The sequence below is a fragment of the Cupressus sempervirens genome, chromosome 1 (genome assembly GCF_028749045.1).
Source record: "Cupressus sempervirens isolate cs-2001-9-10 chromosome 1, ASM2874904v1, whole genome shotgun sequence".
Classification (NCBI taxonomy): domain Eukaryota; kingdom Viridiplantae; phylum Streptophyta; class Pinopsida; order Cupressales; family Cupressaceae; genus Cupressus; species Cupressus sempervirens.
The window spans coordinates 523,804,549-523,830,716 of record NC_143118.1 but is presented as its reverse complement, the minus strand read 5'-3'; the positions used below and the strand labels follow the sequence as shown (position 1 = coordinate 523,830,716).

At 36.0% G+C, this 26,168-nt stretch overlaps 1 protein-coding gene across 1 annotated transcript in view; it reads left to right on the top strand.

Annotated features, from left to right (window-relative positions):
- LOC149578523 (nuclear pore complex Nup85-like protein) overlaps positions 1 to 26,168 on the top strand; it is a 287,051-nt gene that overhangs the window by 46,610 nt on the left and 214,273 nt on the right. The window contains exons 2-6 of the mRNA XM_089829616.1: positions 8,912 to 9,014; positions 9,394 to 9,504; positions 9,657 to 9,740; positions 11,603 to 11,674; positions 11,755 to 11,811. Coding sequence (XP_089685742.1) covers positions 8,912 to 9,014; positions 9,394 to 9,504; positions 9,657 to 9,740; positions 11,603 to 11,674; positions 11,755 to 11,811 — 427 coding nt within the window. The remainder of the gene's footprint in view (positions 1 to 8,911; positions 9,015 to 9,393; positions 9,505 to 9,656; positions 9,741 to 11,602; positions 11,675 to 11,754; positions 11,812 to 26,168) is intronic.

The following is a 26,168-nucleotide window of genomic DNA, read 5'->3' as shown; positions in this document are numbered from 1 at the left end:
TCCTCTCACTCGGAGTCCTAACTTTTTTTGGGGGGTCTCTTTTCTCTCTCTTTTGGGGGAATCTTATGTACATGGGTACCTCATCAGGCTTGACTTGCTGGGACCCATTTCTACATCCACCTAAGCTTCGCTTATGGGGGGGTGTTAGTGTAGTTTTTTATTTCCTAGTAGGTTATTTATTTTTCCCTATATTGCTAGGTTTTTGGTACACTTTTAATAATCTCGCTTAGGTTAATAAAGCATGTCTTATTAGGTGAATGATTGTAAGGTGTCACCTTCCTACATGTGAGCATCTATTAGCTATCTTGGGAAGATACTTTGCTATCTTTAGTTCGATAGATGGTTGCTCCTCATTGGTCGGTGTTGCCACCTCCTCTCTCTTCCTAGCCTATATAAGCATGCTACCTGACTTATATTTGTATCTCTTGTTTTTGCATCCTCTTAATGCTATTTTGCTTCTAGCATTTGCATTACTCTCTTGGAGACTAACTTTGTGTTGCTATTTTGATTTTGTATCATTTGTATTCATAGTTTAGATATTTATTCTTTGCACTAGTTTTCTGGGTTATTAATCTTTTCAGATTCTAACAGTGAGAAGGGGTAGCCTTCCCTTTAAGGTAGGAGAGACTCTGCCTCACACACTGTGGCTGGTCATCCTATTTTGCGATTGGACTTTTACCCAAAATTGTCGGTTGCAAAATATCCACCCAACACTGTACACCATGGGTTTTGTAGAGATATAATTGTTTGGTGAAATTAAGACATTTCTAGCTAATTAGTTTTGGAAATAACTCATCCTATTAGTATGCAAAAAAGTGAACTTTTTTTAGTCAATGACACCTAGAGTCCCTATTATCCATAGGGTTTATAGTCGGTCAAATGTGCCAAGTTACTTATGTTTTAGTTGGGTGGTTATTTCCTGATGAGTAGTTGATTAGTTTGTAGTTCTCAGCGGTTGGTGATCTTAACCAACCGAGGACTCTTATATATGTACTCATTGTGTTGTATCAGGAACAGTTGGTGAATTATTATATACTTGCATATCATTTGAATGGAATACACACTCTATCTGTGTGGAACTAGAATTGTGTTTGATGCTCTATGTTTTACATGTTGAATTTTCGTTTACTTCGTGTTTTGAGTAACATAACCTTATTGGAATAAACATTTGGTGTCGTTGCCAACTAGAGCATGGCAATATAAGTCAAAAATAGGCAGCATGACAATATAGTAGGTTGATCCATAGAAGATCTGGAAGTATTTGGAAACAAATACTTGAAGAAGAATACACAACAAAGGATGAATTGACTTAGTGTCTTGTGGAAAGTGTTTGTAATTTCAACCATTCAAAGGGAGGTTCTCTAGTGAGAGGACTTTGAGAGCCCCATGTGAGGTAGTTTAATAGTGAATAATGGCTGAACATCTCCTTTAGATGTTGCCAAGGTTGCTTGCACATAACTTCATTACCCTTCATGACCTTAGAGAGGAAAGGGATGAACAGCAATTAAGACAACAAATACTTTAGTGATGAGAAGAAGGAAATTGGAGGGAGGAAGAATGTGACTATTAGAAGATGTACCTCTAGAAATTAATGGCAATGCAAGTGAACGAGGTTTGAATATGTACACCAAGTGGTTAGGAAAGCATAGAAGGATTAGCAAGAAGATCCCTTTTGTTAAGAGAAGAAAGTGAGCAACATCGATGGTTGAGAAGAATTGTCAAAGCAAAAATCCCAAGTTCAACAAGGAGATTAAGTTGTAGTGTCAATTGTAGTTGTAGTTGGGGGGAGAGAAATAATCTCACTTATGGCAAGCAAACAAAGAGTGCGTTGGTATAACTTGTCAAATGCCTACCGCTCATTGATGAAGTGTATGAAGATCTTGTTGATCAATAGGGGACCCATTGGTGCATTCAATATCAAACTATGAGAATGGAGGAGGAAACCCTATTATTCATTTTGCTGTGATATTGGAGAATAATGTAAACCACATCGAGCAACCATCCATATCTTTAGCACGAAGTGTTGGGGCCATTGAGCACGAGACTTTGCAAGGAAGCGAGTTCAGGAATGAAGAGGAATGTGATTGAGTCATTAGAGATATTGAGGGTGGACACATGGAGGTCTTGAATATGGTTGTGAGTGCAAGCAAAACACCAAAAAGTTGACAGCAAAATAGTCCAAATGGTCTAGAGCATAAGGTACGTGTTGACCTTGGAAGATGGTGTTTCTCTTGGCGGGTCCATTAGTTGACAATTAGAAACTCCCCACATTCATAGGGAATGGGTTACATGACCTAGTGTGACAATATAGAATGTAGGAGACATTTGGGTTGCAAGTGGATTAATAGCTAAGATAATTTTTGGCCTCAAAACAGGGTACAACTATTGTTCAGTTCACAAAGTGGGAGGTGCAGTCCACAAACTTCTATGGATCTCTGAAGAAGGCATTAGAAGTAGAGGTTAAATTTTTCAGAGATGATAATAAAATTATGGTCAAATTCTACAATACCAAGTAAGGGAAACATGAATATGTATGTACTTACAATCATAGGCTCAATGAATTGTTGTTTAAATTGGAAAACCAATTGGTGGATGAACTAAAGAAGTGCTGGTTCATTGAGGGACCGATTTCCTCATTATGCAAGAAGATGAAGCTAGTACCTCTATTATTGTACATTGATTCATATAACCGAGCAATGGACATTGAGAGCAAAGCCACAACTACTTTCTAGGGAAATTGAAGAAGCAACAATGACAAGAGTTTCAAAGATAGTAGTGATGATGAATCCAAAATATTTCAAGCTCTACAATGAGATTTGATGTACATGATGGAGCTGAGGGCTAAGGAGGAGACTTGTAAGGAAAACAAAGAAATGTTGTGCATCCATTGTAAAGTAGGTCACATAAAAACTTGCTTGAAAAAATTGTTTTGCGACATTTATTAGCAATTTAGATAGTCAATCAAGGAATGTTTGTACCACTTGAAAATAAGCAGATAAGTGCTCTTCACTAAGAGGGAGCAATCAGCCCCACTATCCACACCACCCAAATCACTTGCTAACCCGAATGTATTGTCTGGTGGATATTGCAATAGGCGAGGAAACAATAACAACAATGGCCCAAGAAGCATAATACACTACAATGCAAAGGGAAGACAAATGTCTTGATGTTTGAAGTGCAAATGGGGCCACTTTGCTTAAGTGTACCAAAACAGTCAAAATAGAGCATGTTGTGCAAGTTGTCTTGACTAGGGCATCATGAAGATATTGACTATTTGAAGCATAAAGGAGTGAACATGTTGGCTATGGAGGATTGGGATGAAGAAGCCTTGGCAATCACTAGTCTATAGATGAAGAAAACAATGTATCTAGATCCTTGTGCGAAGGAGAGACTTCATGAGGCCAAGGTTAATCTGGAATAGGCGATGATGAATGAGCAAAGAACCTCCATTGAAGTCGCGAGTACTCCTCTTTAGTCGGAGTTTGGAAAAAAAAACATAGGATAGGTGGTGTAAATAACAAAATTTGTAAAGGTAACAAACCTTCTACAAATAGTTGCACAATAAAAAATGGCAATCACTAATATAGTTATTGACAACACGGTTGATCAGAACTAATCAAAGCCACAATGGGAACTGATAATGATACCGATGATAGGCCAACACTAGGGCAAATGAATTTGAAATATTTAATACTTTAAATGAATTTCAGCTTGGTCTATTTGTGTCAATCCGGGGGTGTAAGCTTGTGAAAGGTGTCCAGACAATATGCCATCAAGGGGTGCGGGTTGTGAACTGAGTGGTTATGAATGCAGCTAGAACTCACAAAAATAGACCTACAACAAATCAAAACATTTCTGGTGAGAGAAACTGTCACTTCTTGGTGACAAAAACATCAGAAACAAAATAAAAAATGTCAACCTATAATAAAATAATAGCAATAACGATTTAAAGTATTAATTAATCTAAAAATCTAAATTAACTAATCTAGAAATCGGTAAATAGGCAAAAACATGAACATCCAATTTACCAGATAGACTAATTAAGAAATAAAACTCTTAAATAGTAAATTATAAAAACACTCTAAATAAAAAAACCATCGTGCCTTGCCAAAGAGTGGGCCCTTAATCCCTGACTCGCATGGTGAATAAAGCACAGATGAAGCTTACGTTATTTCAATCATGAGAAAATGATGTTTTTATTCATTGCAGAATAATACAGTTTGGATCTGCATACAGTAGTTTCCTTTACAGAAATGTATCTCAATAACATTATGCTTAACGTTGCTTATAGTGACACAACTCTAACAAATAGAAACCAAAATAGATCTGGCTTATAACAAACGGAATAATGGCTTCATTGTTTACAGGCTGTGCGTAGTTACAACAGAAGATAGGAAATGACAGTTTTGATCTTGGGTACATATGTAATCCTCCAATATAGATCTGAGGTGGAGCAGATCATAATTTTGTCTATTTCAAACACTTGCAACATAGGTTTCCTTGGCATCTTCAGCACGGGAGTTTTCCAGTTTAAAAAACTATAAAAATGATACATGTGGGAAATGTATTGTCCTTGCTTGGTGATGTATTACACTACTCCTTGCGGGCTTATTATAGAAAACGGTGAAAATAGAAGAAATCTACTGGAGGGTCATTTGGTTGCCATTGCTTGTTTTATTTAATAGCTATCCAAGGGCCCCATAGGTTGTCCGGCCTCATGGACAATATGAAAAGATTTCATTCATTCAATCACTATTAAGGGAAGATTTTACTCTATCGTAAATAAAATCTTCCAATGCCTCCCCTTCTATCGTACTGTAATTTCTTTCGGCCCTTGTCAATAGTTGGCTGGCGAAAAATATTGGATGGTCCAATCCTTCGGCAAATACTTCTTCCAATGTGGCGCCAATGGCATAATTTGAGGCATCCACATGTACGTGGAATTCGTTGTCCCAATTTTGGACATGCCAGAATGGGTACAGCTACTAGTTAGCATTTGAGTTCCTTGAATGCCTCCTCTTGTTCTACTCCCCACATGAATGGTTCCAATCCTTCCTTTTTTGCTATGTATTTTTGAATTATATTGTGGTTTATCCTTTTTGTTTTTATGTTAACTAGGTTTCCTTATATTGAGGACTTAGTGGAACACAAGTTTTTGAATGCGAAGTAATGCTTTTGACCTGGATTTACTCTAAATTGTGGGGAAATCACCTCATCTCTAAAATGGTGAAAGCTACATGGGCTTACATTGTGCACATGGAAAAAGGGTGTGCCTCATTGAGTTTGCTCAAAGATTGCAACATGGGTCAACTTTGGTGGCAGAAGTTAAAGGTTAGATACACTTTCCAGTTGCATTCATAAATAGGGATGTAATGCACCTTTCTTAAGCTAGTTTAGCATGGTGGAGTCATTAGCCTATTTAGTTGATTTTTTTAGGTTAATGAATGGGGTTGGGAATATTGAAAGCAATATTATATGGGATCTCACATTTTGATAGTTGAATGAGCATAACTTTTTTCTGGGAGCCTTTTTGGGTTGATTCTCCTACTTGGTATTTTGAGTAAGTTATGTGCATAGAGGGAATCAGTTGGCATGTTTGTTAAATATAGTATTATCAGTAGGTCTAGCTTTGATGATCATATCAACCTTGATATAGTCCAAGGACTTTAAATTAAATAATGATAAGTTGTGAGTTAATAAGTTAAATTAAGTATTCAACTTTGTCATTATTTTAATTTATTTGTTTTCTGAATGGACTGTATAGGCCAAATATAAAATAAAAGGTGATTTATTTGAATGGCCAAGCCTTTATTATTTAATGGTACATTGGGAGATTAAAAGGGATGTGATTCTTGTTTAATAAAATCAAAATAGCAAAAAACTTTTTTTTTTCAAAAAAAATAAAAATGGATAAACAAACATTCCCAAAATTTTGTCAAAAAAGCAAAAAGGTCTTTTTAAAAAGCTTTTAAAAAAAGTAGTCAACAAGCTATAAAAGAAGGTTTGGGGCTCGCATTTGAGTTTGTTGAGTTTAAATTTTGATATTGCTTTTGTTTGGAGGAGATTGCTTCTTCATCTTTGGTTTGTGAGGACAAAACCCTTGCAGATAACATTCTTGATGTTGTTGAGAGATACAATCTTGGGAATAATTTGGTTATTTTTCTTTCAGAGGTTACATTTGTGCATATTGGAGTTGACATTTTGAGATTTGTAGAGAACAATTGTGGAGAAGTCACAGGAGGGTTACCATTAAACTTCTATTTTTCTGGTCGCTTCTTCTTCCTTTCTGGCCATGTCATTTCCAGCCAGCCATATCACTTATTTAGGATCTATGTTTCGAGCCAGCCATATCACTTATTTAGGATCTAAGAGGATTCGAGGGCAGCCGTGGGGGTCTAAGGTGCTGATATCCGCATTCACTAAAGATCTTAGCTGGTGTTTGACAGTTATAGATCCAATTGTACTATTTGGAGCATTTTGGGGAAGAACCTACGGTTTCTGGAACTTGGCTTTTTTTTGATCAGTAATATAGTGATTTTATTAATAGTAGATAAAGGTTTACAATAAAGACACTTGAAATGACAGATCATGCTTTCAACTTGATTCAGTTCATACAGCCCACCCACAACTATGCCCTTAGGGCTTTCATTCATACAACTAAACAGGAAAAATGCAGGTATCTTAACCCCACCCTCTACAATTGTAGAATTCATACATACTGATTACATTTACATGATTCATCAGATACATTGTTCACTGACTTGTGGCATAAAACCTATGCCCATAAAACAAAATTGGGCTAACAGAGAGCAAAACAAAAAGGAAACAACTCAAACCACCTACTGGAACCAACTCTGCATATCATCTTTGGAGAGATTGGGGATGAAAGAGCCACCCCATGTTTCCACTTTGTGCTTTTTTTTTTTTTCCACTTGCTTGACAACACCTGACCTCCCATCAAGACAAAGCTTCACCACCGATTCTGGGGTGTAGACTTCAACTTTCTCTGTCTTTTGCATGCAAGAATCTTCCTTTCCTCCTCTGCTTTTTAGACGTCCATTAATAGCTCCTCCCATCCTTCCCTTGCTTCCTTAGTTTGCCGCTCCTTCAGCTTGGGAGAACTCCACACAATGAAGGTCTGGAAATCCCATGATGTGCCTCCAATCACCCTCCACGGGCCATCTCCTATTCTTTGGCATACCTCGGGCTTCGATTGATGCACCACAGGAAGATTACCACCTGCTAATGCTGAATTAACACACATTCACATCATCTTTAAGGCCTCCTCATGTATGCCAAGCTGGAGAGCCTAGGCCAAGACATAATGTCTAAGTTTGTCCGCGGCTTGAATTCTTGTTTCAAGTACTCCTCAAAAATTTCTTCATGTATTCCCACAAATTTTCGTCATCAAATTCAAATATCCCATGTAGCCTTCGATCAATAATTTCTACTCTGAAAGCTCAGCTCTCCACCACAAATCACACCACACAATTGCAGGCAGTAATCGTGATCAAGCACTGTACATGGGCTCAACCAAATAACAAGGGGGCTTTGGAAGCTCTAGAAGCCACTCGATCCGTCCAAACAACATTACGTAGGCAGCCCAACGCATGATATCATCATCATGAGACAATATCCCCAATGCCACAAAGCTTAAAATAGAATTTTAAAGTCACAAAGTGACCAGCCACTAATGCTTGCGTCCGGACAATCAAATATAAGGTAGAACCACATTCTCCAACTATAATCCAATGTATTACCATTTATGTCTCTTAAGTCTTCTACTAGTTCATATCCTTCTTGAGCTGAAATTTGAACTCTCAAATGAGAGAACATATCTGCAATCTCATTGGCTTCCCTAAGAACGTGAGAAATCTTAAAACTGGCTTGTTGCTGGCTTCTGCTTCTGGTCTTTGGTTTGGGCTTCGCTTTGTTTTGCTCTTTCCCTGGGCACTGTTTGGTGTTCCTGCTGTTCGCTGGTCTTTTGTTGTAATCTTGCAGTCCCTTACACCCTCTTTTGGTCTCTTGTTGGACATTAATAAATTTATCTCTATATTCCTCAAAAGAATCTAACAACATTCTAATTCTTTGTACATGCTTTTTCAAATTCTAAGTATCCACCTTTCCCTTACTATTACCATTTATGATTATCTGAGAGTCACCCTTCAGAGGAAGCTTCCTCACACCCATCTACTTTGCCATAAAAAATGCATTTACTGCTGGCAGACATTCCGCTTCATTGTTCGTTCCATTCAGTAGCCGTTTAACCTCCATAAAATGAATACTGCCCCCATCATCCTTAGCAACATAACCAGGCCCAGATGGGCCTAGGTTGCTCTTTAAGGCACTGTCAAATTTGATCTTAATCCATCCAGAATCCGGAGGTCTCCAAACTGCATTCTTGTTACCTCGGTAAAGAGGTTGAACTCTCAAAGGTCCATTAATGGGCATGGAACTTGTATTTGTTAGTTATTATTGCTGCAGCCTTTTATAGTAAGATTTTTCTGTTTGTGTATCTTCACTTTTTTGGACGGACTTTAGAAGTGAATATTGCAAAAGTTATATTTATATTTGCTGTCGTAGTATTGTATTTGGTGTAACATAAACCAGCTCTTTCTATTCTCTCTATCAAACATGTTTAAACTCGAAAGCAAAACAAAAAAAATCAAGGGGATATATGGGCACAGATTACAAGGGTATGAGAAGGTGTTTCGGGTTGCCCAGCCATGTGCACTGTGATTGTCTGATTGTTGTTTGGTACTAAATTGTTTACCAAAATATAATGCCAAATATAAACTTTGATTGAATGTACTTTTGAAATCTTCTTTCTAAAGGTTAACAGTATGTTATCTCATTCTTTTTGATATGGCTAATTTCTCTGTGTTATTCTGAATATATTTTCTGGCTTCAGGTGGGAGCATGTGATGGAATTCAGTCGTAGCATGAGTACCATTTTAGGGTCTACCAGAGATGAGTCTTCATCAGTTGGGCAGAACACTTCAATTGTTAAACAGGCAATTCCTATTTCACTTGAAGATAATATTAAGATATGTGAACATTTATTTTGTGGACTGATTGAAGGAATATAAAGCTGCACTTTGAAAAGTTTCTTGTTATATAACATAAATTATTTGTTCATGGTTCATTAAAACAATTGAAAGTATCTAGTCCCAGATCAATCCTGTCAAATTGTAAAAATAAAAAACCTACCTTATCTCATTTATGTGACATCCTTTGGGACTGAATAATGCCGCGAGGGCTAACACATGGTCCTTACAAGTTAAACTATCTGTAATTCTGAAAACATTTGAGTTTTGGTAGCTTTGTGGAAATTTTCCTATTATATTTGAACATTGGACATCTTAACATGTTATTTACTCTTTTATGAGACAGGAGTTACTGGAGCCAACTTTTCTGAAGGCTATATGGAATCTTCTGGAAATATTCTATGTTGACAAGCACTCGCTGTCTTGGCTTCCTGAATGCCTGGTTGATTGGTTAGCGGTACTTGTTATTTGTTGCTTCTTTAATCTACTTTCACTTGACTAATTGACTAGTGAGTTTTTTATTTAATTCCTATTTGGAGCTAACCAGTGAAGAAGTGATATTGGCAAATTTCTTTTTTCACTGGTAACACATCTTCTTCTATTTGTTAGAATTATGACAGGGTTCTTTCAACGACAGAAGTGACGCTTTATTCAAAGCTTGTAGCGCTTCAATTGAAACTTTGCAAATTGAAGGTCAGACATTCATGGATACAACCCTTTAAAAATTGCTTTCAGTTCTTTCGAATATAGCCTCTGAAACATGAATGCCTAATATGTTATAAAGTTGAAATAAAAACTTGCATTTTTACTTTCTTTCTTTGAGTGATGCTTTTATCTTCCAATTTCACAGCTCATGAATGATGGCCTTACATTTTTCTAACTTCAGCGTGCATCAATATAAAGCTTAAGTTTTTTATTACTTTTTTCAGCATACTGGATAATCCTGGATCCAGCTGCCATGGGTTCACTCACATGACTAGAGGATCAACTGTATAGTTGTCATAAAAGCACATGGTCTTTGTCATGCTTTTGTAGTCTATATGTTTGATCATATTGTTTTTCATTAATTTGTTTTTGCACTTTTCCATAGATGCAAGCAATACTGCTGTAATCAGCCTGAGAATTAGGCATCAGTAATGGAATTTCTATATGTATTTATGCTGTGTTCTGCATTAGTGAAATCAGACTTGTTCGTAGAGGGCTTCAACATTTATGCCAAGCAATTTAGAATCAAATCACTGTTAAGGCTGGTCTTTATTCTTTAATTGCACGAGTTCATTCAAATTCTGTGACTCAGACAAGCTTTCCATATTCAAGCACTGAAAAACTTGTGGAGTTGTCCAGTGAATAGAGGATATGCACCATGTAGCATATGATCAGTTTCATAAAAATGTCTGACAAATAATAAGGTTTGGATATTAATTGTAGTATATTTTGCCTCTTTGGCAATCTTGAAAATATAGAATGAAAGCAGTTCAGATTGGTTTAAACCCAATGGTAATAATCAAAATCTTTGTTTTAACCTATGTTGCATTGGTACATGTACCTACACCTCTGGTACTTGTATCCACGTACCCAAGTTCCAGATAAACGTACCCCAGGTACTGAGTACATGTACCCTAAGTACCGGGTACTCTGTGGGAGGAACATAGCTAAGGACCTTGATTAGGATTTTTAATCTTTTTTTGGTTTTTTGTTTGCGTATCAGCTTGTTGTTTATCAAGCTTAATACAATACGTAATCAGTTTGAAACTTTGAGACATTACTGATTAACATTAAACTTTATCACTGTCCAAGTCAGAAGTTTATCATTTGCAATATGTCATTGTTATATGATTTATGATCTTCTTGTTCATGTTTAAAATCTGCCTTCTCTATTATGCATCTAAACATATATCATATATTATTATTACAAACATTTAGAAAATTTGAAACTGAAAACAATACATTACATTAGGAAACTTAATCACTGTTCTTGTTTTGGAAAACCATTGTCATGACTCATAATTTTAGATTTTCTATAAAATATTAAAATATAATTAAAAAAAGTTTGACATACTCAAGTACCCTTGTCCCCTATTTTGAAAAAATAAGCATACCCGTACTTGTATCCTAATTACCGAAGTACCCCATCCCTGTGCAACCTTAGTTTTAAGGTTGTTCTATCACGGCTGGAAGTGTTAAGGCATTTTGGTTGGATATTGAAATACCCCTCAATCAATTGTCTGTTGAAATTTGAGGGCCTATTTCATAGTTATAGATGACTTTTTATTATTGATCACCATCTTCATAGATAATCCGTCCTTCGTCCTTTGCAACACATCATCTTGTTTATGCTTTTTATTATAATAATTTTTTTTTTAAGATGTAAATTTTTTCAGTCTGTTATTAGAGAGTCCACTGTCATCATTTAAAAAATGCATGCAGCCACTGTTAATTATACTTATAGTGCGTGCCTCATATGCATTAGGCTCATACAAATAGAGGAACTTTATTATTTTCTGTAATCTTTTAGAAATTATATATCTTTATATATTTGGAATGTCTATGGCCAGATTCCTGAAGACGATCTAGATTACTGGGATGGAGTTGCTTCAGCACTGGCTGTAGGATGGCTGGACTTTGCGGTGAGTATTTATTATTGTTATTATACTGTGCCTCACCATAACTTCTAATGCTGATATCGGCTGTAAACATATGGTTTCAGGTCACTTTTCTGCGAATGCATGGATCTTATCAGTTAGATCAGCTTGACAATCGTCAGGTTTATCTTAGCTTACCTTATTTTTTGTTCACTAAATCATTGAGCACATAAAAAAACACGAACTGTAAATGTATGGATTGTTAATATTAATGGGACTAGCGAATACATGTGATATTCGGCAGAACTTATGATTTTATTTTGTACTAGTAATTATGATGCACTAAGCAATTTGTGTTTAAATGTTGAGATTTTTAGATTCATCAGCCAAAATGTACCAAATTAAATGTCTGGCTAATGAAAAGTGTTAATTTCATCTATGTCAGTTCCATGCTTCCTTGAGGGGTTTTGTATTTCAACTCTTAGGATTGTGGGCTTAACAGTTTGACATTATCCTTTTACAACATTGTCATACTTATTTTCATGTTTTCCTTAGGGGATCTTTCTTTCACAAGACATTTTTGTTGAGGAACAAGGTGAACTAAAATGACAGTATTAACTTCTAAATGGTATTTTCCAATCTGAAATAAAGATTACTCAATGTGATAAAGTGATTGCACATTCAATATGAATGTTTAAAATCAATGATACCAAAGATAACACCATATTTGTGTGGAAAAATTTCCACATGAGAAAGTGGTCAAGAATATTAGTAATCTTCATTGAGACTTGTACAACAATAATCTCCACTGCAAGTCTTTGAGCAATCCAACATCTGAATATTGGTGATCAACATGAAATTGCTATCTCAATGCTCCAATTTATAGGGATTTGTGAAAGGAAAAATCATTGTGGAATCTTGAAACATGAAGCAAAGGCCACCTGGAAAACCCCATTCCTTCCATTGTGGACAACCCATAAAAATAGTGCATGATAATTAAACATAGACATGGCCTTCATTGTAACGTCTCCTTTCTAGAGTTCACAACACAATGTTGTCATTGCCCTATTTTCCCTTGGTCTAGTAGGCTAACTAGAACATAAAAGGGACTTTGAGCCCATTTGGCCTAGGCAGTGTTTGTTGGAGTTCATTCTGAGGTGATCTGAGGGAGCTTCAAGCATACTTACTATTTATAGTTAGCCTTTATGGACATGTTCGACTTCTAGTTGTAGTGGCATGTCGAGGGTAAACTGGTAATATCAACAAAATCATTTATTTATCATTGATATAATTTATTATGGAGATAAAGTTGTTAAATTTAATTATTTAACTTTATCAATGCATAGTCTATAGTTTGTGGGAAATATTTAATTAAATGTCCCCTTTTATTCTGTACTACATTGGAAGTATAAATAAAAGTTATTGGGGACTTAAGTGAAGAAAAATCATTTTATACAACGTGAAATATTAAAGAAAAAACAATCCTGATAAAATATGGAGAAGGAAAGACTTTGAGTGGCCAAGCATGATGTAGAATTGGTAATGACGAAACAACAAAGAGCCTATATTGAAGTTGTTAGAATTCCTTTGTAGTTGGAGTCAAAAAAGAATATGATAGGAGTTCTACAAGCAACAATACTTGTAAAGGCGATCAACCTACAAACAATACCACAATAAAAATTGACAATCTCCAGTATAGTCGGTAACAACATACTTGGCTACGACTAGTGTAAGCTACAAGGGGAACCAATGACAAAGTCATCACCTAAAACTGATTAGGTCACTTACCTTATATTCATGACGGTGAGTAGTAGAAGGAAGTCGATTATCATTGAGGAGGAAATAATGAGAAGAAAGTTGACAAACACAATCCTCAAAGTAGGCTGGAGAGTCAATGTATTGGTGGAGGAAACCTAAAAATGTTTGGGGAAGCCAACACTCTAGTTGCCAACCATCCACTTGGTGGGTACCAATCAACATGACATTAAGTTGTTGGGGACATTGATGATACAAAACTTAACAATTGGTACATACTGCTTTTTCTTGGATTTCGTTGCTATCTCCTTGGAAAAAAAGATGTATGATGCATTTCTTAGGAGAATTTCGTTGATTATTGCCAGGGCAACACATAATTGGAAATAAACTAAACTCTTGATCAAGAGTGAAGTGAGAAAGTATGTCATCAACTTGAGGAATGAAGAGGTAAGCGAGGAATTGACATCGTCCACAATAAAGTCTGAAAATTGAGTGTAATATGGATGAAGGAAAGCAGTGGAACCTAATGATGAAGGGGTGCTTGAATTTTAGGATTGTTCCAATGATCAAACAAATTCTCTAAATGGGTTATTCCACCCCAAATGCAACATGCCACAAATTGATGAGATTGAAGAAATGAACCAAGCTATAGAGAGTGCTACTTTTCCCCCATAGTACAAAGAATCAAGGAGGAGGAACACAAGTGGATAATACACCCGCTTGTCATATTGAAAGAAACAAGGTGGTAAAATACAAAGAGTCGAGTGTGAAGAAGATAAAAGTACGCGATGAAGATAATCCAAAGGTCATCCTAGTCGGCGACAATTGCAACCTTGTACTGAAGGCAACCACGTTCAAGGTTTTCATGGATTACAAGGACATGTTTACTTTAACATATAGACTCATAAGGGGATACCATTAGAGCTTTGCATACACAAAGTCCCCCTTGTACTAGGTGCACAACCCTTGTAGAAGAGATCTCACAAAATAAATTGAAATTACTCCGCCAAGGTGCACGAAGAGATTGAGTAAATGTTGGAGGCGAACATAATGTAGGAGTGAGTGAATTGGTGTCACCTATTGTAATATCCCTAAAGGAGGCAATCCAGATTAGGATCTGTGTGGAATTCAAGTGCCTAAATCTAGCAACAATCAAAGATCCTTCCTGATTCCATTCATTGATACCATAGTGAAGGAGGTTGTAGGCTATGAGACATTTTCCTTTATAGATAGATTCTCAGAGTACAACTAGATAAGTATCGCCAAGGAGGATGAAGTAAATGTACCTTCACTGTAGAAGATGGAGTGTTCGCATACAATAAATTGTTGTTTAGCCTATGCAACATATTAACTACCTTCAAGCACATTATCTTACATATCTTTGACAAGTTACAAGTGGGAAATTTAAAAGCATTCTTTGATGATTAGTCGGTTGCTCCTCTGTGTCAAATTGAAGCACTACCACCAAGATGTGAACTTCCACCTTTTTGAGGTAGATGTTGCCAAGATGGGTTTTGATGATGTGTTATGTAATGTTCCCTACTTAGGTAGGTCGGCTTGGCAGACGAGGTTGGCTTATCAGTTAATTCTCATAGGCCAACAAATTGTGCAGGGGAACCTTTTAGGGGCTTATAGAGATATATCAGGGGTTTGTGAGCTAGTTTGACAAATTTTGGGCAATCTCCTAGATTTTTGGAGGGATCCCTATTTTTTAGGGATGGATTGGGAGTTGGTTGGGAGTAGTTGGAGAACTCGAGTATCAACTTGGAGGCTTTTGGTGCAGCTCCTATTTTTTAGGGTAGTCCTTAAAATATGGGAAAAGACTGTAAGTTAGCATGTAGAGGTCAGACAACATTAGTGGACAAGTGTCATTAGAAATCTACAAATAATTTGAAAATCATTTATTTATTTTCTAAGTTTGCCTAATAAATAAATAATAGAAGTGGTTAGTATAATCACTTTATCTTCTAATAAATTTTATTGAAATAATTGGCCAAACTCCCCTAGGCAATAACATTAAGTTATAACATGAAAGTGGGCCACTTTATTACGATGAATAATGAGCCTTGACAAAGTTCAAATTCCTTATCCGAAGGTGCTTACTATATGCTATGGAGATGTGTCATGGAAGAGGAGATCTAGTATTGAAAGAAGCACACAAAGGATTGGTTGGCAGTCATATGGGGCTAGATGCCACGACTCGTAAAGTCTTATTGGCAAGGCTGTGGTGACCAACATTGCATATGAATGTCAGTGAGTGGTTAGTTGGATGCAATGCGTGCCAAAGAGCAAGCAAACCACTATAGTGAGACTTTATGCCATTGTTTTCTTCATAGCCCTTTTATTTTTTGAAAGATGAGGACAGGATTTCATTGGACTAGTGAAGGTCTGTCAAAGGCATAGGTGTTGAGACATTGTGGCAGCCACAAAATATCTCATGAAGTGGGATGAGGCGAGAGCACTATTTGCCAATATTGCCATCAGTACGATGAAGTTCATATACAAGAAAATAGTAACAAGGTATGACATCGAGACTCAAATTACAAGTGATAAAGGGGTGCACTTGTCAACCATGTCATTCAACTGATGATACAAAGTTCAAGATTTTCCATAATATCTTGAATTTGTACCACCCGAGAGCTAACAACTAGTCAAAATCTACAAATAAAGTGCTGGTGTTGGTCATATACAAGTCATGTGGTGTTGAGGTTTAGGATTGCAAGGAACGACTTTTAGTGGTATTGTTGGCCTATTGTACAACCTATAAGGTGACAATGGGGCACCCACCATTTCAATTGATGTACGAGTAGGAGGCTGTGGTCCCTATCGAGTACATGGATCGAGATTGAGAATTGTAGTGGAAAACCATCTTTGTAACATGGAAGGCTCAAAGGAATGACTTGTCACACGTCACAAGTTGGACAAGTGGCAGTTAATGACATAATGGGCCATAAAGACAATACAAAGTCGATGGAAATTTTGGCATGGCAAGCACCTCAGACAAATGAATTTCCGACTAGGGCAGTTATTTATAAAATATAACAACCATGAAAAAATCAAGCTAGAGAAGGTTAAAGTTTGCTGGTTTACACCTTAAAAGTCGAGGAGGTTGGTTAGAATGGGGCAATCAAGTTGGCAACTCTAGACAATACAGCCATTTGGGTTCCTATCAAAAGCTCAAAACTTATAATCTACTAGTAGTGTAGAGGACCCACTTTGGCATTCAACATGCTTGGATATGCAACTTGATGTGGTTGGAAAATAGGTAGAGATGATACACTGGAAGAGAATCTAGTCATCGCGAGAGGCCATTTATACCAGAGGAAGAATGGGTCCAAGGGAGATCGAATGACCAAGGAAAGGTTAGTTAGTAAATAAGTAGATGGTATTGTGATGCCAAGGACCATAGATACTTGACAAATGCTTACTTTGACACACCAACAATTTCGAGATGAACGAGTGGTCAATGGAACTAGATATCACCTTATGAAGGTATGCAAGAAGGATGCTTGGTGTATGAGATAGATGAGGAAGTGGAAAAGAAAAGGAAGGAGGATAAAATCAGGCAAGGTGTAGAGCCTGAGGTGGAGTTGGACTAAGATATTGACCTTGAGGGTTATGGGAAAGAAATTGAATCTCTTCTGAAATTAGATGTGAAGGTTGACGATTGGTTCATGTGCAAACGAAGTGGCTACAATGAGGACCTTGCCATGTATTCTATAGAGATAGGCATCAAACCCCATCCACTACCGACTTCGAACTCATGTTGGTGCGCCATACCGAACCTTATAGGGTTGCTAGAGATCAATGGAGTGGATGCAACATGGTACCGCTAGTATGGAGGCCAATGGATTGATGAATGTTATAAAGGCATTGGACTCACACCCTTGTTGGATACAATTTTTTATATAGAGTATGTGGGGCCTGGGCACTTGTTGTGAACATGAATTTAATAAGCGAATTCAAAGTACTTGTTGGTGGCAGTACCACTTAATGGAAAATGAGATTGTCAGAATGGGCAAGGGAGTGAAAAGAAAAGCTGATGATGTAGGTTGTGAAAGAATCAATAGAAAAAAAAACTATGTAATAGAAGAGAGCAAAGTAGGTGAAAAAGCAAATGGAAAAAATGAAGGAATTATTTTTGTGCAATATAGTTAAAATACAAGACAATAGGAACGATTCAATGACCAAGTCTAGTATTTTTTATCAAATTAATGAGATTGGTAAATATAGTGAAGGTGCCAAAAATCTTAGAAGTTAACCAATATTTTTTAAATGCTAAGGAAAGCAAGTCACAAGAGATGGGAGAAAAAGAAATGAGAAAAATAAAATGGTATGTGAGAAAATGTAAAGTGAATTATTGAGATACTTAATTTTTCTCTCTCAATAGGCTTATAAACTTTCCTCTTGGCAAGGGTATGCTTGTTATGGCAAAAGTAGTCGAAGGCAGCTTTGGCATGCGACTTCTTCCTTTCCAGGAACTCAACAATGTTCTTGGTAGGAAGTAGTCAAGGCAAAATTATTTACGCACTAGTTTGTATGAAGTGGCACCATTTCTTCTTCTTATGACTCATTTGACCTTACACTCCTTATGTATGTACCAATATTTTTTCTTGATGTATGGTCTCTGTGTACCCCGTACGACCACTATAGACCCTATTTGCCATATGGGTCGATGATCTTGCCCAATGTACAATCCAATCTGTACAATTGAGTCCTTTGTCTTTTGTATGGGACATTTATCTTTCCGTATGACATAGTCATCCTTCTTGGCAATTTTCTTTTGCATGAGACCTACTATATGGTGTATGGATGCGATCCACCACTTGCCTGCAAATAGTTTTATTGTATGGATCAGACTTCTCCTTTTTACATATTAGTCTTGTTGTTAATCCAACCGTATAGAGTATGGTGTCAACTTGGCCTATACTTGTTCATTTTCTCGTATGGCATACAACCTAGGCTTGCCCCACAACTTTCATTAATTTTTCTTTACTATGTGGTGAAGTTTTTTTGAAAAGGTAGCTTTTTTTTTGTACAATGTTGGATAGTTGTGCATTAAGCAGTTCGTAGTAGTAAGGGGTTTAGCACATTGTGGAAGTGACTTGGCAATAGCATGGCGGTACCTTGGTAGGAGTGTTGTACAATATTGGAGTAGTGTGTGGTGAAGGTAGGGCAAGTATTGTAACTCTCAAAATCATTATAAGGCACATCAAGATGATCAACTAAGTACACAAGTTTCATGAATGGTTAGCAAGAGAAAAGGGAAGCGATCCACTTCTTGACCTCCAGTTGTAGGAGGAAAGCATTGAGGTGTTGATATAGTCACAATCAAATCACTCATTTGGGATAGTATGATAGGAAGTGAGTCAAGGAGCTAGTGACAAGCTATAGAGGAAGGGCACCACCTAAAGTTGACACTTACACATGTAGAGGTGGATGAAGTCGTCCAAATCTCATTTTTCAATTACAAGGAATTTTAGGCCTATTTATGTGCTTTTGATAGTCTATTACAATAGAGTGAAGCGGAATCCATTATTGATTATGAAGATTGGCAGGTGACTATTTCGTACAGAGTGCCAAACTTCATGAGGGTGTTGTACATTTCTTCTAGGGGGGTTTACATGGGAAAACCCACTATGGTGAATCCACAACAAAAGGAGCCATTTGTTGAGTGGATTTATAGAAACCATTAACATAGGTAGAGCAAGATAACATTAGGGGCCCAAAAGATCCTAGGATGGAAGAAATTAATACAAAGCAATGTAAGGAGTAGGGCAACTATGTAATTGATGAACCTGATGAAATGGTTGGGGAGGAGCATGAGGGAAATCTTGAATTTCTTCACAAAGCTAAAATGTGGGCTGATATTTCTCTCATGGTTGATACCTAGATGTATCACAAGGTGAATTCTTTGAAAAGAATGGTCAAGGATCTGTAGGCAAGCTTGGACATAGAGAAAAATAAAAGGCTGGAGTTGGACGCTAAGGTAGGAGATATACAAGGTAAAGTTATGGACGATGAGCCTAAACTTCGCCAGCTTGTCAAAAATAGTGAGCAAAACATGAATATGGTGACCTCAAGTCTTTGTGTTGTTGCTGCTCATTTGGGTAAGAGAAGTGCGGAGGAAATTGTGTCCCCTGTTGTTGTCTCTTTAAGTGGAGGTCCCAAGAAGTGTACCATGCTGAGCATGAAGAAGGCAATTGAGGCTGCTTCTAGTTTGATTGTGAAGGAATCAATTGCAAAAGTGGCCAGCCTTGGGAAGAATCTGGCTAAGGTTGTGAAAGAGCTGGTCTAGTGCTTTGCTTTCTTTTTTTGGCTTTTTGGCTTTTTGGCTTTTTGTTCCTATTCGTCTGGTTTCTAGTCCTTGGTCCTAGACTTTGGTCTTGGCCGTGTTAGCTGGTCCCTGTCGTTTCCAACATTTATTAGGTGTCTCCTTTTGTGGGATTTTGATATGTGTTCTAATGTATTATTTATTGAGGTTCTAGGTCCTTGTAAAACCTGGGTTTATCTGCTACTTTGACACTATGAATTGAATGCTTATCTCTTGATGATTTTTGTATGGGGTTTCAGGCCCCCTCTAAACTTGTTTTAACATGAATCCAAAAAAAACATCAGGGGCCTAGGAGGAAATAAGGGGTTCAACGAGAACTTCTTGGAATGACAAAGTGGAAGTGTATACTAGATACCTCCTCAAATGCAAGCTAATGGGTGTCAGTGAAGCTTTAGATGTAGCTTTCTAAATGATTGAGATTATGATCCAATAGAGTGTAAGTAAAGAATACAATTGGGCTAGACTTCTATCCAAGAGGATTCGTGATTTCCTAGTTCTAAGGCATAAGATCTTTTATATGATGCAACATGCCATTGAGTTATTCTTAGATGCTATCCATATGTAGTTACCTTTGGAGCAATGGGGTTGATTCTAGCTAGGATGACTATTGGAACCAAGGTGGTAGACAATATTTTAATAACTACCGGGCAGGTCTTCCTACCTCGTTTGCATTGTTTTGGTGACTTATGCCTTTCTACTTGCCAGTTTGGATTTATTTTTCTGGAAGTCAAAATTGTTGTTCATATATATTGATATATATATAGGACCTACATTCAAACAATGACTATGGGTTCACCAATGATTAAATGCATATGTCTAAAATGTTTATTTTGAGTTGAAAGATATAATTCAACGTAGTCACATATCCATAACAATATACCTTATAAGCAATAGAAGCAGTTATGTAGTGCATGGGTTGTTGCCAAGAGTAGCATTAGACTTAAATCATGTCACTCTTTATCAAAATGGTTTCCTACATTGGATTTAAGGTTTGCATCTTCATTATTGGTATTATATGCTTAATCACAAAGAATGTTGTATGGTTTATATGTGATGATTTGGGCTTTCTGCCATTCCTCATTTTTTAATAAATTTTCTTGTTAATACCCCATTGTTCCTTCATTTCCAAATTATCAAGGTCACTGGGAGACGGGGAGACTTCGAGGTCTCCGGTACTGGTACTGGTACCAGTACGGCAATTTTTCAAATAGGAGACGAGGATACTTGGAGACGGCAAATTTTTTAAAATTTTTTTTTAATAGTTTAAAGAGTCTAATACTAAAAGTAAATACAAAATTTGAAAATAGTAATACTGTAAGACTAAAGTAAATAATAATAGTAATGTCACATTAAAAATTAAAATAGACTCATAGAGTCAAAGATTTTAAAACTCACATGATCACAATATTGTATCTCATAGACATATTTGTTTTTCGAATATTGCATATGATCACCATTATATCAGATTGATAATCGCTGAGATTATCATTACATATTCAAATTTTAAATTCAAAAAAGTATAGTTTGATGCTGAATTGCCGATATGCAAACAAAAATGAACACTTTGTACAATAAACAAAAAACAGAAATATATCTAGTATTAGTATGTCGATGGTACTATCATCTACTCCACAAGGTTGTGATCAACAATCTCAAGGTCTTCCGCTATCATGCTCTCCAAAAAATCATCACTCTCCAAAAATATTTTAAATGATTTAATCATTTAAATTGTCGAATAAAAATAATTTTTAAAAAGTGTTTCTAATGTTTTTAAAGTTATTAATTTATTAAATAAAATATTTTAAATGATTTAATCATTTAAATTGTCAATGGTCTTAATTTTTGCATTATAAACATTAAAATGAGGGCTAAAATATATAAAATTATTTAATATTATATTTTACATTTATATTTTATCAGGAGACTTTGGGGAGACTTCACTTTTTGGTTTAGGAGACGGGGAGACTTCATGAGACTTCGTCATGAAGTCTCCAACCTTTTTTGAGGTCTCCGGAGATGCGAAAAGTCTTTGAGACGCGTCTCGGTCTCCGAGACGCGACTTTTAGGGGGGAGACGGGTCTCTCGGTAACCATGCAAATTATATACCTTATATTTTGAAAAGATGCGTCTTTTTAAAAGACATCTTATATGAGAATGTTACCTAATTTAATTTTAATTTTATTAGAATATTTAATATTTTTTAATTTAAATTTTTTTAAAAATATTTTAATAATCTATAATAAATGTTATAATAACCATATTATATCTTGTTAAAATATAGTAAATTTAATAATAATAAATTCTATTTAATTTTATTGTTATTTAGTATTTATAGGTTAATTAAAATTAACTATTTCAATAAGATATTTAAATAGTGTATATGTATTCAAATATATTTTTATTGTGCATACTAATTAGGGCTTATGACAAAATTTGCTTGCCCTCAAGCAATTGATTTGATCTTAATTAATTCATAGTTCAAAATCATTCTCTTTCCTGCATATATGTCAAACACTTGCAAAATTACACTTATTAGTACATAACAACCTATGCAAAAACATATGAATGAAGAGACAAAGCATACACAAGGTAGACACATGCATGAAGACATAAGGCAAACACGAGGTAGTCACACTTAAGCATGAAGACACAAAGTAGACTCGGAGAAAATACATTAATGCATGAAGATACAATGTAGGAACAGAGTATACATGTTAAAACATTGTTAGATTCCTCTTTACATTTTGAAATAAAAAAAGGTTAAGGAAATGTTTTACCAACTTTGATTGTGAATTTCGTGCTCTTTTCCCTTGTTTGGAAATCAAAAATTCTTGAAGATGTGTCTTTTGGCAACCTTCCTAGTACGTGTTGTAATAGTTTCCCCCTCATTGCATACTTTCTCTCACGTACTTGATTCCGTAGTGGATGGTAGATTTACTGCTGTTTAAGTTTGGACATGATCTATTTGGGATCTGTTGCCCCATGTGAGTGATTTACTCCTCCCGTTGTGCATACTCCCTACCCACTCGGTACATGCTTATTTTTGTTGAATCAAAGTTTGATATTCATTACTACATAAATAGCTTAATTACAAATAATGATAAGTATATCGGGTAATACTTCTAGTAATTAACTTGTTTTAACCTTGATTCCTTATTTTCCTTCCTATACCTCTCCTAAGGAGAGCATGGATTTAGTTTTCGTAGGACATTTGACACTAGTACATTCTCTAGTTTACTTAGCCTCTCCCTACACAACACCATCTATCAACTCCCAGGAGCCAAGAGTATAGTGAGAAAATAAGAGAATTGGTTAAAACCATCCCAATTCTTTCGCATTAGCAATTATATGCTAAGTGTGTGTCTATATCATCACATATACATTCTCCATATATTTTACTATATATAAGACGTTCTATAACATATATGAGGTACGTTGTGTTGGTTCCCAAAACTGCAGATTGGAAATCCAAGAGCCTGCCACTTCTTCGATAGGATTTCTCAATCAGTTTTGGCCAAGGAACGAAAATCGCTTAGATTCCCCTGCACTTTGGGCTCTGCTACACCCAGGCGGGTTAACCTTCACCTTGAACATTGACAGCTTGGTTCAAGACTTTTCTATAGCGAATTTAACTTCTGGAGTTCTCCGGCTGGCAAGGTCCTCAAACTCAATAAAATTGAAACTGGATGCTGAATAATGGTTAAATGTTTTGAACAATTGAATAATAATTAATTTGATGCTTGTAGGAGGAATGTATAGATTTTCTGACTTCAATAAAAAGACTAGTGCCTTCGCTCATTCGGGTGATAGAGTCAACTTCGGTGAATTTTTACATACAACTTCATAATGTTCAATGCACTTATACTGCTAGTAATTTTGATAATCCAGATGCGACAGACCAATTATGATGCAATCTTAAATTAGTCCAGATTGAATTTTAACTCCACTGAGACAAACTGGACACAGCTGTGGAAACAATTAAATATTTCACAACACCTATGATGATCAAATTTAAAATGCTTAATTGACCATGTCCACTTATCTGATAACAAAATCATATACAGAATTTTAAAATATAATTATGAAGGACGATTCGCCTGCAGTTTTAAATCTCCACACCGTTAAAGATAAACAAAAGACATTTTTATTTTATTGAAAATAAAATAATGGCATTGTTATTACAAAATCATAATATAGCCCTTATCCCTCTGTATAATAAAAATATAAAATGCTTCTTTTTTAGAGAATATAAAGTGTTCTCATATGAGTTGTTACAATATCTTCCTTGTATATATATCTTTCTCTTCTAAAGGTGCGACCTTTCAAATAGAAAAGTTACTCTCTTTCAATACTTAAGATCACATCCTTTATTTATTAATACTTTGTTTTAGATTATTTTAATTGCACCCTTTTTAATATAATCACCTATTAGCTTTATGATTATCGAGCTTTTCTTCTTTGTCGGCAAATCTCCAAAACATTTCCTTTAATTAAATTTTATCGGGCTTTCATATAGTTTCCATTTATTAATTCATTGAGGTATTGTTTCAGGCAACACTTTACGTTGGCATATAGGAGAATTTATTTTATCTTTGATGGAGCCTATGCGGCGACTTCTTCCATTAATCCCGTGCTTGGTTCGAATCTCGACGGCTTCCCTAATCATTTTAAGGCATGAGTTTCTTCCTGACTCCTGTGTCTTCAATGAAGGCCAACATCCAAACAAAGCTTTTTACACTTGGCATCAATGTCTTCCACAAGCCATGCAAACTTTTACTCGGGCGTACGGGTTAGACGTCCACCAGTCACCTACAGATTCCAGTTGCTCTTGTTACTCCTTTCCATTTCAAACAGTGGTTCGCAGATAGTGTTCATTCATTCATTTTTGTCTTCTAATGCTGTAGGAAAGCTTGTTTTTGAACAGTGATCAAGGCATCCGAGTATGTCCACACCCATCTTTGTTCCTAACTCGTAGTAATGAAAGACTGATCGCCTGGGCTGTGTATTCTGGTCAGCATCATTGTAGGCTGGAGACGACATTGCTTGAAGTTTCTGTTTAGACTCTTCAACCACAGCATCCTCATTTTCACCACACTTATTGAATTGTATTCACAATTTTCCAAACAATGGTTATTTGTGTTTTGGAAATGGACTGCACAATATACTGGAATCTTTGTTGATGCAGAAATTACTTTATGATTGTAAAACCATCTTCCACTATTGAAAACAAGTATCATGGGTGCCAATTCACCCACACGATCCTGGAGATTCCATAACAACGATGCTCGCCCAGTAGTATAAGTAAAATGATAACCAAGGTTATTGGCCTCAAGAAGTGTATTTTGAATTGATGTAGATGCTCCTTATTATTCTCTCATACGCTCCAATAAATTCATATATAGCCATCTGCTATAAATATTTGAAAAGCATGATCTGAATTTTATACTCTTGGCTTGTTCTCAACTTAGTTTCCACTGGCAGTGACTCACAACATTCTTTCCTTTAGAAAGTTTCAATGATAATATTTTGGCGTCGAACTATTGATTCTGCTGTAGTATTTATAATTTTAAACTCAAGTCTTTATAATATTCATATGGATTTCAGAAACAGTTCTGATCAAGTCCATATTTGAATGAATCAATTGGCCAAAAAGTAATACGATGCCCTGCTGTGATGATTCTCCTCATAATGGTGCAATGACACCATCAACTAAAAATCTCAGTTCGTTATCCCCAGCATGTGAGTTGACTATAGATCTCAGATCATTTGCCAGCTTATGATGTTCATCCAACCAACTGCATTTCTCCATATCAAAGGCTAAAGCTCTTATAGCAAGATAGGCATCATATAATAATGATTCTCCAGCATTCTCTCATTTAGTTTACTATTCTAATCATAATTAGAGGATAAGACTTGAAGATTTTCCTTTTGGCATCATAGTTGGGGCTCAAAATTTTGCCAAAATTTTGGAGTCCCATCACGTTGTACTAGATAGTTATACAATACTTATATATATTATCATGATTTAGATTGACAACTATCTATATATCCCATTTTATTACATGCATTGTGAAGTTTTGCACAAAATGACATATTTAACCTGATGTTTAAGATTTAGGGTTCCTGTTCTTATCTTATCCACATGTAGATATCCACGTGCCCTCTAATTAGTTTAATCAAGAGCTATTGGAAACCCTATTTACTTGTATTGTTGTTAATGTCCAATCAGCTAATGTGCTCAGTGCGTGCCTCCATCCAATTTGTTGTCCTACATTTTCTCAACACAAAGTGCAGGTAACAGTACGAAACTTTTCCAACTTAGTTTTGCATTTCTCTGAGTTTAGTTCGTTATTTAATTGGTTAGTATTGATCAACCAATCAACTCCAATTAATATAATGAATCCTTTTACTGAAGGCTTTCATCAAGTCTTTTTCGTTTTTCCTGTTTGT